Source organism: Salmo trutta, chromosome 4, assembly GCF_901001165.1.
Source record: "Salmo trutta chromosome 4, fSalTru1.1, whole genome shotgun sequence".
NCBI classification, from domain to species: Eukaryota; Metazoa; Chordata; class Actinopteri; order Salmoniformes; family Salmonidae; genus Salmo; species Salmo trutta.
The window spans coordinates 45,302,525-45,316,026 of record NC_042960.1 but is presented as its reverse complement, the minus strand read 5'-3'; the positions used below and the strand labels follow the sequence as shown (position 1 = coordinate 45,316,026).

The 13,502-nt window shown below is 45.3% G+C and overlaps 1 protein-coding gene across 5 annotated transcripts in view; it reads left to right on the top strand.

Annotated features, from left to right (window-relative positions):
* Nucleotides 1-13,502, top strand: part of LOC115192447 (ras-specific guanine nucleotide-releasing factor RalGPS2) — a 153,737-nt gene that overhangs the window by 124,715 nt on the left and 15,520 nt on the right. For all 5 annotated transcript variants that reach the window (XM_029750952.1, XM_029750949.1, XM_029750951.1 and 2 more), the window contains one exon: nucleotides 2,824-2,929. In XM_029750952.1, the coding sequence (XP_029606812.1) occupies nucleotides 2,824-2,929 (106 nt within the window). The remainder of the gene's footprint in view (nucleotides 1-2,823; nucleotides 2,930-13,502) is intronic.

The window sequence follows — 13,502 nt, the reverse complement described above, 5'->3', positions numbered from 1 at the left end:
CTTGGCACACCTGTATTTGGGGAGTTTCTCCCATTCTTCTCTGCAGATCCTGCCAAGCTCTGTCAGGTTGGATGGGGAGTGTTGCTGCACAGCTATTTTCAGGTCTCTCCAGAGATGTTTGATGAGGTTCAAGCCCGGGTTCTGGCTGGGCCACTCAAGGACATTGACTTGTCCCAAGACACTCCTGCGTTGTCTTGGCTGTGTGCTTTGGGTTGTTGTCCTGTTGGAAGGTGAACCTTCACCCCAGTCTGAGGTCCTGAGTGCACTGGAGCAGGTTTTCATCAAGAATCTCTATGTACTTTGCTTCATTCATCTTTGCCTTGAGCCTGACTAGTCTCCCAGTCCCTGCCGCTGAAAAACGCCACCACCATGCTTCACCGTAGGGATGGTGCCAGGTTTCCTCCGGACATGACGCTTGACATTCAGTTCAAAGTTGAATCTTGGTTTCATCAGACCAAAGAATCTTGTTGCTCATGGTCTGAGAAACTTTAGCTATCTTTTGGCAAACTCCAAGCGGGCTGTCGTGTGCCTTTTACTGAGGAGTGGTTTCCGTCTGGCTACTCTACCATAAAGACCTGATTGGTGGAGTTCTGCAGTGATGGTTGTCCTTCTGGAAGCTTCTCCCATCTCCACAGAGGAACTCTAGAGCTCTGTCAGAGTGACCGTCAGGTTCTTGGTCACTTCTCTGATCAAGGCCCTTCTCCCCCGATTGCTCAGTTTCGCTGGGCGGCCAGCTCTAGGAAGATTCTTGGTGGTTCCAAACTTGTTCCATTTAAGAATGATGGCCACTGTGTTCTCGAGGACCTTAAATGCTTAGAAATGTTTTGGTACCCTTCCCCAGATCTGTGCCTCACACAATCCTGTCTCGGAGCTCTGCGGACAATTCCTTCAACCTCATTGCTTGGTTTTTGCTCTGACATGCACTGTCAACTTAGATTGTAAACTGTCATGGCAAAACATGTAGATTCAATGGTTGTAAAGATGGGGAGAAGTCTGTCCATAATAAGGTGATGCTCTGCTTTTTTGACACCACACTCCAATAAGCAAGTCCTGCAGGCTCAAGTTTTGTCTTGATTATTGTCCATTAGTGTGGTCAAGTGCTGCAAGGAAAGACCTAGTTAAGCTGGAGCTGGTCCAGAACAGAGCGGCACATCTTGCTCTTTATTGTAATCGGGGGGCTGGTATAAATACTATGCATGCCAGTCTCTCTTGGTTAAGAGTTGAGGATAGACTGACTGCATCATCACTTCTTTTTATAAGAACAAATGTGTTAAATCTCAGTTAACTTACACACAGCTCTGACACACACACACTTACCCCACCAGACATGCCACCAGGGGTCTTTTCACAGTCCCCAAATACAGAACAAATTCAAGACAGCTTACCATATTGTATAGAGCCATTATTGCATGGACCTCCGTTCCATCTTATATTGCTTAATTGAACAGATAAAACAACACCTCACAGCACAACACGCCTCCGCTATTTGACTTAGATCGCTTCTGTGTATGTATTGATATGTAGGCTAGGTGTGCCTTTTTGGAAAAGTAAAAAAAAAAAGTTTTTATGTAGTTCTGTCCTTGAGCTGTCTATTAATGTTCTGTATTATGTTTCATGTTTTGTGTGGACTCCAGGAAGAGTAGCTGCTGCTTTTGTAACAGCTAATGGGGATCCTAATAAAATACCAAAAACTGTGGGACCTTATATAGACAGGTGTGCCTTTCCAAATCCTCAATTGAATTTACCACAGGTGGATTCCAATTAAGTTGTAGAAACATCTCAAGGGTAATCAATGTAAACAGGATGCACCTGATCTCTACTTCGAGTCTCGTAGCAAAGGGTTTGAATACTTAAGTAAATACGTTTTTTTCCAGTGGTTTTTATACATTTTCAAAAATGTTAAAAACCCTATTTTCACTTTGACATTATTGGGTATTGTATGTAGATTGATTAGGATTTTTTTTCATTTAATCAATTTTAGAGTAAGGCTGTAACGTAACAAAATTAGGAAAAGTCAAGGGGTCTGAATATTTTCCGAATGCACTGTATGCCTCACTGGTGTCCTTCTAGTTCCCACTGGCTGCCCTCTCCTTACTCTCTGTGATCACAGCCAGAAAGACACTGCACTGGAACCTCCCAGACAGGAAAATATATCTGTGTCATTGATTCAAAGCAAGCCAAATACTGCTGCTACACAATTTATTAAATATGCAGATGGTTCAGATATTGATTAATGAGGAAACTTCCCTGCAGATTCCGCTTGGCCCTACGTCAAAGAAAATACTTTCCGAATGTCTGCGTGTGTGACTGTCCGTTTTGTGCCTGTGTTTTGCTGTGTGTTTATGTCCTTGTCTCTGTGTGTTGCTGTGTGTTTGTCCTTGTCTCTGTGTCCGTTTGTGCCTGTGTTTTGCTTTGTGTTTGTCCTTGTCTCTGTGCGTGTGTGCGCTTGTGTGTCATAGGGCTGGGCGATATATCGTGAATACCGGTATGGTACCACATACCGGTATGGATTTTTACAATGCCGTCTAACTGTATTGTGATACTTTGCCAAACTAAATGAAACGTCCAACAACAGACTCACTTTTTTCCTAGTTTGGTTGAATGTAAAACCATCAGATTGGAGAAATCCCATTACAATCACTTAGAATTAATTTGTTTCCTTCCTACTCATAAAACATGATTCAAATACTGCCATACTGTAAAAAAAAATTGAAATACTGTGATATTATATTTTGGCCATATCGCCCAGCCCTGTGTGTGTGTGTGTGTGTGTGTGTGTGTCGCCGTAAGTGTGTGTTGTAATTCTGCTGTGTTCTCCTCTAGCTCTGCTGAGTCTGAGGAGTTAGCAGTGCACCTGTACCCTGGAGCCGTCACCGTGCAGGGAGTCCTACGACGCAAAACTGTCTTCAAGGAGGGCAAGAAACCCACAGTGAGAACACACACTGCATACATCAAGAACATACTGTACATTGGTGTTTCTATAAATAATAGGGATAAAAATGTCAAAATAGTTTGAAATCAAAATTGTTTATGCAGTTCCACTTGTGAACTTAAAATACAAGTGAATATATGCATATTGGCCCATAACTCAACCTCCACTCCACCTATACAACCACATCAAATCAAAGTTTATTTGTCACGTGCGCCGAATACAACAGTGAAATGCTTACTTACAGGCTCTAACCAATAGTGCAAAAAAGGTGTTAGGTAAACAATAGGTATATACAGGCTATATACAGTAGCGAGGCTATAAAAGTAGCGAGGCTACATACAGACACCGGTTAGTCTGGCTGATTGAGGCAGTATGTAGATATGGTTAAAGTAACTATGCATATATGATGAACAGAGAGTAGCAGTAGCGTAAAAGAGGGGTTGGCGGGTGGTGGGTGGGACACAATGCAGATAGCCCGGTTAGCCAATGTGCGGGAGCACTGGTTGGTCGGCCCAATTGAGGTAGTATGTACATGAATGTATAGTTAAAGTGACTATGCATATATGATAAACGGAGAGTAACAGCAGCATAAAAAGAGGGTTTGGGGTGGCTTGGGAGGGGGCACACAATGCAAATAGTCCGAGTAGCCATTTGATTACCTGTTCAGGAGTCTTATGGCTTGGGGGTAAAAACTGTTGAGAAGCCTTTTTGTCCTAGACTTGGCACTCCGGTACTCTTGCCATGCGGTAGTAGAAAGAACAGTCTATGACTGGGGTGGCTGGGGTCTTTGACAATTTTTAGGGCCTTCCTCTGACACGGCCTGGTATAGAGGTCCTGGATGGCAGGCAGCTTAGCCCCAGTTATGTACTGGGCCGTACGCACGACCCTCTAGTGCCTTGCGGTCAGAGGCTGAGCAATTGCCGTACCAGGCAGTGATGCAACCAGTCAGGATGCTCTCAATGTTGCAGCTGTAGAACCTTTTGAGGATCTCAGGACCCATGCCAAATCTTTTTCGTTTCCTGAGGGGGAATAGACTTTGTCGTGCCCTTTTCATGACTGTCTTGGTGTGTTTGGACCATTCTAGTTTGTTGTTGATGTGGACACCAAGGAACTTGAAGCTCTCAACCTGCTCCACTGCAGCCCCGTCGATGAGAATGGGGGCGTGCTCGGTCCTCCTTTTCCTGTAGTCCACAATCATCTCCTTTGTCTTGATCACGTTGAGGGATAGTTTGTTATTCTGGCACCACACGGCCAGGTCTTTGACCTCCTCCCTATAGGCTGTCTCGTCGTTGTCTGTGATCAGGCCTACCACTGTTGTGTCGTCTGCAAACTTAATGATGGTGTTGGAGTCGTGCCTGACCATGCAGTCGTGGGTGAACAGGGAGTACAGGAGGGGACTGAGCACGCACCCCTGGGGAGCTCCAGTGTTGAGGATCAGCGTGCCAGATGTGTTGCTACCTACCCTCACCACCTGGGGGCGGCCCGTCAAAGTCCAGGATCCAGTTGCAGAGGGAGGTGTTTAGTCCCAGGATCCTTAGCTTAGCGATGAGCTTTGGGGGTACTATGGTGTTGAACGCTGAGCTGTAGTCAATGAATAGCATTCTCACATAAGTGTTCCTTTTGTCCAGGTGGGAAAGGGCAGTGTGGAGTGCAATAGAGATTGCATCATCTGTGGATCTGTTTGGGCAGTATGCAAATTGGAGTGGGTCTAGGGTTTCTGGGATAATGGTATTGATGTGAGCCATTACCAACCTTTCAAAGCACTTCATGGCTACGGACCTGAGTGCTACGGGTCTGTAGTCATTTAGGCAGGTTGCCTTTGTGTTCTTGGGCACAGGGACTGTGGTGGTCTGCTTGAAGCATGTTGGTATTACAGACTCAATCAGGGACATGTTGAAAATGTCATTGAAGACACCTGCCAGTTGGTCAGCACATGCCCGGAACACACGTCCTGGTAATCTATCTGGCCCCGCAGCCTTGTGTTTGTTGACCTGTTTAAAGGTCTTACTCACGTCGGCTACGGAGAGCGTGATCACACAGTCATCCGGAACAGCTGATGCTCTCATGCGTGCCTCAATGTTGCTTGCCTCGAAGCGAGCATAGAAGTGATTTAGCTCGTCTGGTAGGCTCGTGTCACTGGGCAGCTCGCAGCTGTGCATCCCTTTGTAGTCTGTAATAGTTTGCATGCCCTGCCATATAGACGAGCGTCGGAGCCGGTGTAATATGATTTAATCTTAGCCCTGTATTGACGCTTTGCCTGTTTGATGGTTCGTCGCAGGGCATAGCAGGATTTATTCTAAGCTTCCGGGTTAGAGTCCCACACCTTGAAAGCGGCAGCTCTACCCTTTAGCTCAGTGCGAATGTTGCCTGTAATCCATGGCTTCTGGTTGGAGTATGTACGTACAGTCACTGTGGGGATGACGTCCTCGATGCACTTATTGATAATGCCAGTGACTGATGTGGTGTACTCCTCAATGCCATCTGAAGAATCCCGGAACATGTTCCAGTCTATGATAGCAAAACAGTCCTGTAGTTTAGCATCTGCTTCATCTGACCACTTTTTTATAGACCGAGTCACTGGTGCTTCCTGCTTAAATTTTTTCTTGTAAGCAGGAATCAGGAGGATAGAGTTGTGGTCGGATTTACCAAGTGGAGGGCGAGGGAGAGCTTTGTATGTGTGCCTGTGTGTGGAGTACAGGTGATCTAGAATATTTTCCCTCTGGTTGCACATTTAACATGTTGATAAAAATTTGGTAGAACTGATTTAAGTTTCCCTGTATTAAAGTCTCCGGCCACTAGGAGCGCCGCCTCTGGGTGAGGGGTTTCCTGTTTGCTTATTTCCTTATACATCTGACTGAGTGCGGTTTTAGTGCCAGCATCTGTCTGTGGTGGTAAATAAACAGCCACGAAAAGTAAAGCTGAAAACTCTCTAGGCAAGTAGTGTGGCTTGCAATTTATCACAATATACTCTACTTCAGGCGAGCAAAATCTAGAGACTTCCTTAGATTTCGTGCACCAGCTGTTTACAAATATGCACAGACCACCCCCCCTCGTCTTACCGGAGTGTGTTGTTCTTTCTTGCCGGTGCAGCGTATATCCTGCTAGCTGAATATCCATGTCATTCAGCCACGATTCCATGAAACGTAGGATATTATATTTTTTGATGTCCCGTTGGTAGGATATTCATTATCGTACCTCTAATTTATTGTCCAATGATTGCACGTTGGCGAGTAGTATTGACGGTAACGGCAGCTTTCCCAGTCGCCTTCTCCAGATCCTGACCAGACATCCGGCTCTTTGTCCTCTGTACCTGCGTCGCTTCCTCTTGCAAATAACGGGGATGTCGATCCTGTGGGGTGTTTGGAGATAGTCTTGTGCGTAGTCTTTGTTGTTGAAAATATCTTTGTCTAATCCAAGGTGAGTGATCGCTGTCCTGATATCCAGAAGCTCTTTTCAGCCATAAGACACGGTGGAAGAAACATTATGTACAAAATAAATTACAAATAACACGAAAACCCCCCACATAATAGCACAATTGGTTGGGTGCCCGTAAAACTGCTGCCATTTCTTCTGGCGTCATTTTAACATGAACATAGGCCTAGGACTATACATCCTTTAAGCAGGGTTCATACAGACATTGGTAAGTCAAATTCAATGACTTTCAGGGACTTTTTCAAGCACTTAATTACAATTTTCAAGGACCTCAATGTTATACAATTGTGTAATTTATATAATTGTACATATAGTGCCTAAAATAGAACCCTGCCTCATTACCATTTTAAGAAAAACATTGTTTTTGGCTTTGCCAATGCATTGATATTATAATTATTACATTTTCAAATATGTAAGAATAATGTGGACATTGCCTGTAGACTAGCCACCGCAGGCACACATAATAATGCCTATGTCCATGAATAGAGGTGGCATTAATCTCACCTTCGCCATTTGAATCTCACCATTGCTGTTTTTATAACGAGAAAGTGACCAAAAACTAGGTTCCTTTTGTAATGGAAGGATTTGTATGGAAAGCCAAGTTGAAGCCAACATTAGATATTGTCATTCTCGTAATAACCGCACCTGGTTTTACCGCAACAGAGTAGCACAACAACACCCATCAATTGAAGCATAAGGAAACAAACCAAAGTACCCACATCTCTCACAAAATCTGATCAGAAATTAAATCACGGATAACTATAAGGGAGCAGGAGAACTTATATATCGGCTACAATAATTACAAGGACTTTTCAAACACCAGATTTAGGAAATGTTTGATTTTCAAGGTAGGCCTATTCCAGTACTTGAATTTCTGAGCGCCAAGTTCAAGTTGGCTACTTCAAGCCACTTGTATTGTTTTAAAATTGTAGGTGTAACATGGAAACCAACATGTATTTGTCATGTTATTTCATTACTAGATCATATTGTAGAGAAGCCCACTAGGCTGTGTCATTTGTTGTCATTATATCCAGAATAATGAATAGAAATTTTGTTGGGTGTTGCGCAATAGTCGATCCTACAGCATTGCACACAGTAGACTCTGTTTATTCCGAGGCACAAAAACATGAACTCATTACCTTGATGCTTTCTCTGTTAAATCTAAGGAGACCCTGCTGTAAATCAAGCAGACATCAGATGATCAACATCAATTTGCTAGGGATTTATTAGATTCAACGTGGATCCACCGGCGTAACGAATGATATACCGAAATATTCTGGACATTCCTTGCGAACACTTTTTTTCCAGCACTTGGGCTGCTGCATCGCATGTGCTAATACAACATAACCAGATGATTATGTGTGAAAATATCAAGGCTTTAATTAAACAGCTCAATAAAAAACACGAGCTGGCGCACACCAAAAAAAAAGTGTTTGTGTGGAGGTGCTGACCAACAGCGATTCATCTATAAACTATCAAAATAGAGTCACACACTTGATATATAAACTCCCAGTAATTTATTGGGTATTTACCAACGTTTCGGCATCACTGTGCCTTCTCCAGGGTAATGTCATGAATACTTGAACCAGGTTATGTAGACAAGCAGTGCAATTAATGCAGCTAATGACAATAGTGAGGGGTGTGTCATAATGATTAAGTTAATTAGAATGAATTAGTGAAACTGTTAAAAAAATTGTTATATACACTGCTCAAAAAAATAAAGGGAACACTTAAACAACACAATGTAACTCCAAGTCAATCACACTTCTGTGAAATCAAACTGTCCACTTAGGAAGCAACACTGATTGACAATAAATTTCACATGCTGTTGTGCAAATGGAATAGACAAGAGGTGGAAATTATAGGCAATTAGCAAGACACCCCCAATAAAGGAGTGGTTCTGCAGGTGGGGACCACAGACCACTTCTCAGTTCCTATGCTTCCTGGCTGATGTTTTGGTCACTTTTGAATGCTGGCGGTGCTTTCACTCTAGTGGTAGCATGAGACGGAGTCTACAACCCACACAAGTGGCTCAGGTAGTGCAGCTCATCCAGGATGGCACATCAATGCGAGCTGTGGCAAGTAGGTTTGCTGTGTCTGTCAGCATAGTGTCCAGAGCATGGAGGCGTTACCAGGAGACAGGCCAGTACATCAGGAGACGTGGAGGAGGCCGTAGGAGGGCAACAACCCAGCTGCAGGACCGCTACCTCCGCCTTTGTGCAAGGAGGAGCAGGAGAAGCACTGCCAGAGCCCTGCAAAATGACCTCCAGCAGGCCACAAATGTGCATGTGTCTGCTCAAACGGTCAGAAACAGACTCCATGAGGGTGGTATGAGGGCCCGACGTCCACAGGTGGGTTGTGCTTACAGCCCAACACCGTGCAGGACGTTTGGCATTTGCCAGAGAACACCAAGATTGGCAAATTCGCCACTGGCGCCCTGTGCTCTTCACCGATGAAAGCAGGTTCACACTGAACACGTGACAGACGTGACAGAGTCTGGAGACGCCGTGGAGAACGTTCTGCTGCCTGCAACATCCTCCAGCATGACCGGTTTGGCGGTGGGTCAGTCATGGTGTTGGGTGGCATTTCTTTGGGGGCCGCACAGCCCTCCATGTGCTCGCCAGAGGTAGCCTGACTGCCATTAGGTACCGAGATGAGATCCTCAGACCCCTTGTGAGACCATATGCTGGTGCGGTTGGCCCTGGGTTCCTCCTAATGCAAGACAATGCTAGACCTCATGTGGCTGGAGTGTGTCAGCAGTTCCTGCAAGAGGAAGGCATTGATGCTATGGACTGGCCCGCCCGTTCCCCAGACCTGAATCCAATTGAGCACATCTGGGACATCATGTCTCGCTCCATCCACCAACGCCACATTGCACCACAGACTGTCCAGGAGTTGGCGGATGCTTTAGTCCAGGTCTGGGAGGAGATCCCTCAGGAGACCATCCGCCAAGTCATCAGGAGCATTCCCAGGCGTTGTAGGGAGGTCATACAGGCACGTGGAGGCCACACACACTACTGAGCCTCATTTTGACTTGTTTTAAGGACATTACATCAAAGTTGGATCAGCCTGTAGTGTGGTTTTCCACTTTAATTTTGAGTGTGACTCCAAATCCAGACCTCCATGGGTTGATAAATTGGATTTCCATTGATTATTTTTGTGATTTTTGTTGTCAGCACATTCAACTATGTAAAGAAAAAGTATTTAATAAGATTATTTCTTTCATTCAGATCTAGGATGTGTTGTTTAAGTGTTCCCTTTATTTTTTTGAGCAGTATAGTTATATATTAGGCCATTGTTATTATATAGAAACATACTTGAATATTGTACATAATATTAGCGTCCACATACGTTGTTTAATTAAATTTCACATTTAATTGTTCATTTCATTTCATATTTGTACATGTCATCTTTTGGTTCAACCTTGATGCATAATGAGCATCATCAACAGGGGGGACATATTAGGTGTACGCTAATAAGCTGTAGAAGGAATATATATATATATATATATATTTCTAAGACTTGTTCATAAAATAAAGAATTCTTCATAAGAATGGCCTTAGATCGAAGTCAATATTCAGACCACTAGAGGTCAATGTTTTTAGATAGGATATCCATTAAGCCTCTCTTTGTAGTAGTAGGATCTCGATGTTACCTCCTCTCCTTGGTAGAGCAACATGCTCAATGCCTGTGTATTTAAGGGAAGAGATTTGATGGTTAACGTCAACAAAGGGAGCTGCTACTGGATAGTCAATGTTCTTACACCTGATTGAGCTGCGGTGTTCAGCAATGCGTTGTTTTAACTGTCTTTTCGTTTGTCCTACGTAGGCTTTTCCACATGAACAGGTGATGAGGTAGATTACTCCCTTGGTCTTGCATGGGATGATGCCCCTAACATAGATCTTCAGACCTGTATATGGGTGTCTGAAGAAGGGTGTTTTTATAGTGCTATTGCACTGTGTGCATTAACACAGGAAACTGTTGAGCGTTGCAGTTCTTGACACACTCAAACCAGTGCACCTACTACCATACCCCGTTCAAAGGCACTTAAATCTTTTGTCTTGTCCATTCGCCCTCTGAATGGCACACACACACAATCCATGTCTCAAGGTTTAAACATCCTTCTTTAACCTGTCTCCTCCCCTTCATCTACACTGATTTGAAGTGGATTTAACAAGTGACATCAATAAGGGATCATAGCTTTCACCTGGATTCACCTGGTCAGTCTGCCATAGGTGTTCTTAATGTTTTGTGCACTCAGTGTGTTAACACCATCGCTCATCACATGATTGTTTATGTATGACTAACAGGATGATAGAATATTGTGTGTTTTCTATTAGAGATGTGTGTGTGTGGTAACCATTCCACTCATATCCATGTTATATCTCGACTCGTGTGACGTCATTAGACTGGCAGCCATATGAATTACCCATAAGCCCTCAATTCAGGAGACGCACACACGCAGCTCCATCATGCCGCCAAACATTCTGTTCTTAATGTTTTTTATACTCCGTGTATGTTGCCCTAAGACTTGTGCAAAGTTGGTAGAATCTTAAATACAATTATTCAAAGCTCTTAAAGGTGCTTCCACCAATCATTAACTCAGTGGGGTGCAGACTTACTTTCTTTCACTTTGGAAATGTGGAGTAGGTTGTGTAGATCTGTAGAAAATCCCTTTTTATATGTCATTTTAAGGAAGCAAAAGGTGTAAAAAGTTTAAGGGGCTGTAAACTTTCTATAGGCACTGTATAGTACAGTACACCTCAGAGAAAAAAACCAGCTCCCTCCCTCTCCCCTTTTCTGTTTCTCAGCTCTTTTACTGTGCTGCTTCTGTTCTGTGCTCTTCCTCCAGATTTTCTCTTCCCGCTCTCCTTTTCCTTCATTCATTCCCTGCTCTCTCTCAACTGTCTCTCATATCTGCCTGTCATCCTGACTATCTTAGTTCTGTCAAATGAGCTTCTCTCTGCTGTGTCTCTGGGATAAACTCATCTGGACATGGTTATATACCTGAGGCTGGTAGGGCTGACGTACGTAACGTTGACAGGGTGGCATTAGCATAAGGGTTACTGTAGGTGACATAAGAACTTTTCTTTGATGTAAGGATTTCTTGCGCTCTCTCTGTGGGTTTCCTCTCAGCAGATGTCATTGAGAACAGATATTTTATTCTGTCTGTCTGTCGCTTGCTCTCTCTCTGTCTGTCGCTTGCTCTCTCTCTGTCTGTCGCTTGCTCTCTCTCTGTCTGTCGCTTGCTCTCTCTCTGTCTGTCGCTTGCTCTCTCTCTGTCTGTCGCTTGCTCTCTCTCTGTCTGTCGCTTGCTCTCTGTGTCTGTCGCTTGCTCTCTGTCTGTCTGTCGCTTGCTCTCTGTCTGTCTGTCTGTCTGTCGCTTGCTCTCTGTCTGTCTGTCTGTCGCTTGCTCTCTGTCTGTCTGTCTGTCGCTTGCTGTCTGTCTGTCTGTCTGTCGCTCTCTGTCTGTCGCTTGCTTGCTCTCTGTCTGTCTCTGTCGCTTGCTCTCTGTCTGTCTCTGTCGCTTGCTCTGTCTGTCTGTCTGTCTGTCTGTCTGTCGCTTGCTCTCTGTCTGTCTGTCTGTCTGTCTGTCTGTCGCTTGCTCTCTGTCTGTCTGTCTGTCGCTTGCTCTCTGTCTGTCTGTCTGTCTGTCTGTCGCTTGCTCTCTGTCTGTCTGTCTGTCTGTCGCTTGCTCTCTGTCTGTCTGTCTGTCTGTCTGTCGCTTGCTCTCTGTCTGTCTGTCTGTCTGTCGCTTGCTCTGTCTGTCTGTCTGTCTGTCTGTCGCTTGCTCTCTGTCTGTCTGTCTGTCGCTTGCTCTCTGTCTGTCTGTCTGTCTGTCTGTCGCTTGCTCTCTGTCTGTCTGTCGCTTGCTCTCTGTCTGTCTGTCGCTTGCTCTCTGTCTGTCTGTCGCTTGCTCTCTGTCTGTCTGTCTGTCTGTCTGTCGCTTGCTCTCTGTCTGTCTGTCTGTCTGTCTGTCGCTTGCTCTCTGTCTGTCTGTCTGTCTGTCGCTTGCTCTCTGTCTGTCTGTCTGTCTGTCGCTTGCTCTCTGTCTGTCTGTCTGTCTGTCGCTTGCTCTCTGTCTGTCTGTCTGTCGCTTGCTCTCTGTCTGTCTGTCTGTCGCTTGCTCTCTGTCTGTCTGTCTGTCTGTCGCTTGCTCTCTGTCTCTCTGTCTGTCTGTCTGTCGCTTGCTCTCTGTCTGTCTGTCGCTTGCTCTCTGTCTGTCTGTCGCTTGCTCTCTGTCTGTCTGTCTGTCTGTCGCTTGCTCTCTGTCTGTCTGTCTGTCTGTCGCTTGCTCTCTGTCTCTCTGTCTGTCTGTCGCTTGCTCTCTGTCTCTCTGTCTGTCTGTCGCTTGCTCTCTGTCTCTCCGTCTGTCTGTCTGTCTGTCGCTTGCTCTCTGTCTGTCTGTCTGTCTGTCTGTCTCTGTCGCTTGCTCTCTGTCTGTCTCTGTCGCTTGCTCTCTGTCTGTCTCTGTCGCTTGCTCTCTGTCTGTCTCTGTCGCTTGCTCTCTGTCTGTCTCTGTCGCTTGCTCTCTGTCTGTCTCTGTCGCTTGCTCTCTGTCTGTCTCTGTCGCTTGCTCTCTGTCTGTCTCTGTCGCTTGCTCTCTGTCTGTCTCTGTCGCTTGCTCTCTGTCTGTCTCTGTCGCTTGCTCTCTGTCTGTCTCTGTCGCTTGCTCTCTGTCTGTCGCTTGCTCTCTGTCGCTTGCTCTCTGTCTGTCGCTTGCTCTCTGTCTGTCTGTCTGTCTGTCGCTTGCTCTCTGTCTGTCTGTCTGTCTGTCGCTTGCTCTCTGTCTGTCTGTCTGTCTGTCGCTTGCTCTCTGTCTGTCTGTCTGTCGCTTGCTCTCTGTCTGTCTGTCTGTCGCTTGCTCTCTGTCTGTCTGTCTGTCGCTTGCTCTCTGTCTGTCTCTGTCGCTTGCTCTCTGTCTGTCTCTGTCGCTTGCTCTCTGTCTGTCTGTCTGTCGCTTGCTCTCTGTCTATCTGTCTCTGTCGCTTGCTCTCTGTCTATCTGTCTCTGTCGCTTGCTCTCTGTCTATCTGTCTCTGTCGCTTGCTCTCTGTCTATCTGTCTCTGTCGCTTGCTCTCTGTCTGTCTGTCTGTCTGTCTGTCTGTCTGTCTGTCTGTCTGTCTGTCTGTCTGTC